Below are 4,859 nucleotides of genomic sequence, written 5' to 3'. Positions count from 1 at the left end.
ATAGATATAAAAAAAATATTTTTATTATACACATTAATAAAGACACTTCTATTAAATACAATTATAAATAAGAATTAGTAGAGATTAACAAAAATGATGTTAGTAACATAACGAAATTAAAACAACAATAATCACATTATTGATCACTTTTTGATACTTACGCATTTATAACTTTTGCGCTAGCCAATTTAGCATCTGCAGCTTTAATGATTGGGTAGAACTTGTGCGCCATTTTTGAAGCGGATAAACTTTCACCCTACAAATGAAACCATACAAGTGTATTTTCACGTTGAAAAAGTATAGGTAAACAATAAAAATATTAAACAATGTAAATAATAAATATATTGAATATTCATTTTACTAGCATACAGATGGTTATTTTAATATTAAAATTTAAAAAATTAATTTAAAAATGTAGTATATTTTTATTTAATTGGTGATTGTTCATATTGTTCAACAAAATTATTATCCCCAACATTCTCCTTTGACATTGTATACTATTTACTCACACAATATAAACTATGTGAACATCCCATGAGATGCTACCCTTTTTAGTTCAAAGTTAGAGAAAACCACAAATACGAAAGGATCATGACGCTAATAAAATGGATGAGAAATGTTACGGTTACTTAGTCATTAACTCAATTTATTTAATCTAGATCCGATATATCTATTGTTCACCTTATTTAATATTTTCATTTTCTACCTATATTTAACATAACTTTTGAAAAATTTCAAACCGACTTTAAATGAACGGTGAAAACTCAGGTGTAGTCGATTTCACGTAAAGTTGATATTTGAGAGTCGATAGATGATTTGACTAAATTTTCATCTAACGACTTTTAGATATCAACTTTACGTGAAGTTGATTGCACCTGAGTTTTCACCTAAATGAATTGATAATGAGGATTAAGAGCATATTTGGGTGAGCTTCTAAGAAAAGATCTTTTTTCGAATTATTTTTTTTTAAAAATCTTATAGGTGGCAACACAGCGGCGAGCTGCTCCAAGTTCGAGAGAATCCAGGGAGGACGGGGACAGGGGGAAGGAGGACGCCGAACTACGAGAGAGGAAGCAGAGGCGCCGACAGCACGGACGGCGGCGGCACCGCGGCAGAACAGTTGCAGGGAGAACTTAGGGTTTTGGTAGGGTGAGTTTGGAAGGTGCTATGGGTTCAGACTTCAGGTGATAGTGATATATGATTCACGTATTGGGGAAGGAAATGGGCGAGTGTTACTTGTTAGGGGAAAGGGGTGGGTTTGGAAAGTGGACCAGATTATTTTTCAAATCGATTTTTTATTGAACCGGTTAGACCGGTCGGTCTGGCCGGATTTTAGAATATTAAAATTGGTTTTAATTTGGTTAGTTAAAAAATTTTTAAAAAATCGGTTCACTAAAAAAGTCCAATAATATGATGCCACGTAGGCGTCTTTATAAAAAGTCATTTTCAGTAACTTTATGGGAGCATCCCCTTAAAATAAATAGGCTTGTTTTATTTCCAGGCTTCAAAGTCAGCCATGAGCCAACTTTTCATTTACAAGATAAAAGATGGACACATGTCAAAAAAACCATGATTAAAATAGAATCTCTGTAAATCTGTACAAATTTTTATATGTACAGTATAAGGACCCAAAAATTTATCATCGTAACAAAACAAATACTAAAAATATTTGTCATCACAAAAATTCTGCAGTCATTAATTAGAGTGTTATGTACGTCCATCCATCCAACAATTTCAATATTCACACAAATTTCTACATTAACTTGAAATCTCTCGTATAGTATCTAATGTCTAAACATATGATTTTCAAAATGTTCCAATTTAATTTTCCAGTGACCAAATTAATTTAGAGGAATACAATAGATTTCAAACCACATCCAATATCAACCATGAAAAATTCTTGCATGTTCCTAAGTAAATCATTGCATTCTCCACGGATGTATGAGGGGCTTACCATTTTTCTTGGAGCTATTATTAAGAAGTTGCAATGCTATATAAACTCAATAGTGTTTCCATCTCCAATATCAATCACTCTTTCTTGCTCTTTCTGCCATTGTTCTTGTGAATTTGGTGTTATTTCATCCAAATTTTTTTCAAGAGCAATGGCAGAGCAACAAGTGAAGGTGGAAGCCGAATCAGCTCTGGTTTCGGCTCCGGCTTCGCCTCCGGTTGTTGCTGAAGTGCCATTGAACAATGCCACACCTTCTGATGATTCTAAAGCTCTTGTTGTTGTGCCTCAGCCTCAAAGTGAGTTTGCCATATGTTTCATGATATACCTTCATGAAGACTTTTCCTAATTAAAAAAAATAGACATGAATTTTCAATTTTTCATTCCTTATTGTGAAAGGATTCTTGGTGTAAAAGCATCATCTTAACTAAATGTTATCTAAGAGTTTATTTGGGTGAGTTTTTTAAAAAAATCTTTTTTCGAGTTATCTTTTTTTAAAAGATCCTATGGAAAAGTAAAAGTAATTTTATGTTTGGTATCTCATGCAAAAAAATCTTTTTATCTATCAATTATGTTTGGGTATAACGATATAAAAGTATTTTTTTGTTTATTTATTAGATGAAAAAGATCTTGTTTTTAAGAGAAAAAGTTCTTTTAAAAAAAATCTAAATTACAGCTTCTCAAAAAAGATTTTTTTTTATTTTTCTAGTACTTTTACTTTTATTACTAAAAATTTATCAAACACACTAAAAAATAAAAAAAAAATAATAAAAAAAATTTTTTTTTATGAAAACAATGACGCCCGAACAAGCACTGATTAAAGTTAAAGAGAAACCTTAATGGTGATGTTGTTGCCAAGGACAACATAACTAGCGAACGCCCTATCCATGGTGCTGGCAGCAACGGTGATATGCCAAGGCGCAAGGTTCACAACAGAAGCATCAAAAGGGCCACTATTGCCGGCGGAGCAAACAACCACAATGCCATTCATGGCGGCATGGAAGGACCCAATGGAAATACTGTCATTGAAAAATGGAGAAGGAGGGCCACCAATCGACACCGACAAGACGTCCACGCCGTCGTGGATGGCCATGTCGAAGGCCGCCATCATATCCGCATCGAAGCAGCCGTAGCCGCCGTAGCAAACCTTGTATGTCGCCACACGTGCCTTGGGCGAGCCGCCCTTGGCGGTGCCATAGCCTTGGCCAAAGACACTGACTCCCGCAACGAAGTTGCCCGCAGCTGTTGAGAGGGTGTGGGACCCATGCCCTTCGATGTCTCTTGGTGACTCATACTCTTCTATTGACCCATTCACTTTTCCTACAGCCGAAAGAAATGCTTTGTTGAAGTACCTTGCTCCGATCAACTTCCTGAATTCATGTACCAAATATTACAGATTTATGAGTTTTTGAATAGCCTCAGATTTGTGAATTATCAGAACTAGATATGAATTAATGAGGAGTAGCTAGGTCTCAGTAACTTGCTAAACGCATAATAATTAAATTTGAGAGAGTTGTGGTCAAATTTATTGAGTTAGCAGTCTTAGTATGGGAATGAATCCTTTCAACTGTTAAAAAAAATTAAGAGGGTAAAGTGTGGTTTTTAACCCCTTATTATTCTCTTTTTTATATTTATTATTGGTCTTACTTAAAAAATAAATGATAAAAAATCACATTTAATTCTCTCAATTGTTAAAAAAATTGAGAGATTCATTCCCGTGTTAATACTATCCAAGTTTTCATTTAGAAAAGAATGAATACCCAATTTTAATTCTGATGATTTTTTTTAAGAGTTATGAAGCCTCTAAATAAAAGAAAAATTATATTTTTGGCTCTTTGATATTTAATTTTGTAGGACTGGTTAATCTTTCTGTCAATATCGATACTAGGACTGTACATGAATCGAACAATATCCGCATTCGATCAAAATTTTGTGGATATTATCCGATTCGTACTATAGTAGGATCGGATTGCGGATTTAGCAGTGATATCCGCGGATCCGATCCGCAAATCCGCATATTCGCACGTCTCATATAAATAGCACAGTTTAAGAAAGTAAACCCTAATGTGATATGAATTTTATGATATCTTGTTTTTAATTTTTTATGTTGTACTTCAACTTAGAATAATTAAACTTAAATCTTGTGTTTTTTTTTTGTTATTCAAGAGAACTTTTATTGATAATATTTTAGGAGTAAATAGGCTTAAACAGGTAAAAAATAAATTTTATGGTATTTTTTGTAAAAATAGCCAAATAGAATCTTAAAATAATTTTTTTTGTTAATTATGCAGATATACCCGGTATCTGATCCAATCCGATCCGTAAGCATGCGGATTGGATCGGATCGGATTTGGTCTAGAAAAAATGCGGATATTGTATCCGATCCGATCCGATGAGTGCAGTGCGGATCGGATAGAATTTTAGGCTATATCTGATCCAATCCGATTCGTGTGCAGCCCTAGATACAAGGGTTAATTAGTCTTATAAAAATAAATATCAAGGATCAAAAAGGATATTTTTTTTTTACGGAGTGTCTTGTTGTCTTTCGAGATAATTGTCAAGAGCCGTTTAGAGTTTTTCTCTTTATAAAATGGATATTGTCACTAGTAATATTGGATTATAACCATTAAAATTTGTTAATTTTTGTTGTCGGTTGGAATAAAGTATGTTATTGAATTACTAAATTAAAATAATTGAATTAATAACTACGTGATGGACAAAAATAACAAATTTTGATGGCCTCTATTCTAATATTTTTCTTTTAACAATTTTTTTATGTATAGCTTTTTTCATTTTAAGAGATGGTTAAGAGTAATTTTAAAAAAGACGGTCCCTCTATTTAAACAAATTTTTTGTTTTATTTTTTTTATTTAATTTATTTCAGTTACAAAAAAAAATACAAAATATTCTG

General features: G+C 32.7%; 1 protein-coding gene across 2 annotated transcripts in view; it reads right to left on the bottom strand.

Moving 5' to 3' along the window:
* LOC107638295 (subtilisin-like protease SBT5.3) overlaps positions 1-4,859 on the bottom strand; it is a 14,985-nt gene that overhangs the window by 4,307 nt on the left and 5,819 nt on the right. For both annotated transcript variants that reach the window (XM_016341505.2, XM_016341506.2), the window contains exons 6-7: positions 2,784-3,318; positions 162-256 (exon numbers count right to left, since the gene is read on the bottom strand). In XM_016341505.2, the coding sequence (XP_016196991.1) occupies positions 162-256; positions 2,784-3,318 (630 nt within the window). The remainder of the gene's footprint in view (positions 1-161; positions 257-2,783; positions 3,319-4,859) is intronic.

The sequence above is a fragment of the Arachis ipaensis genome, chromosome B04 (genome assembly GCF_000816755.2).
Source record: "Arachis ipaensis cultivar K30076 chromosome B04, Araip1.1, whole genome shotgun sequence".
Taxonomy (NCBI): Eukaryota; Viridiplantae; Streptophyta; class Magnoliopsida; order Fabales; family Fabaceae; genus Arachis; species Arachis ipaensis.
The sequence above is the reverse complement of the archived record's forward strand: the minus strand, read 5'-3'. Positions and strand labels throughout refer to the sequence as shown.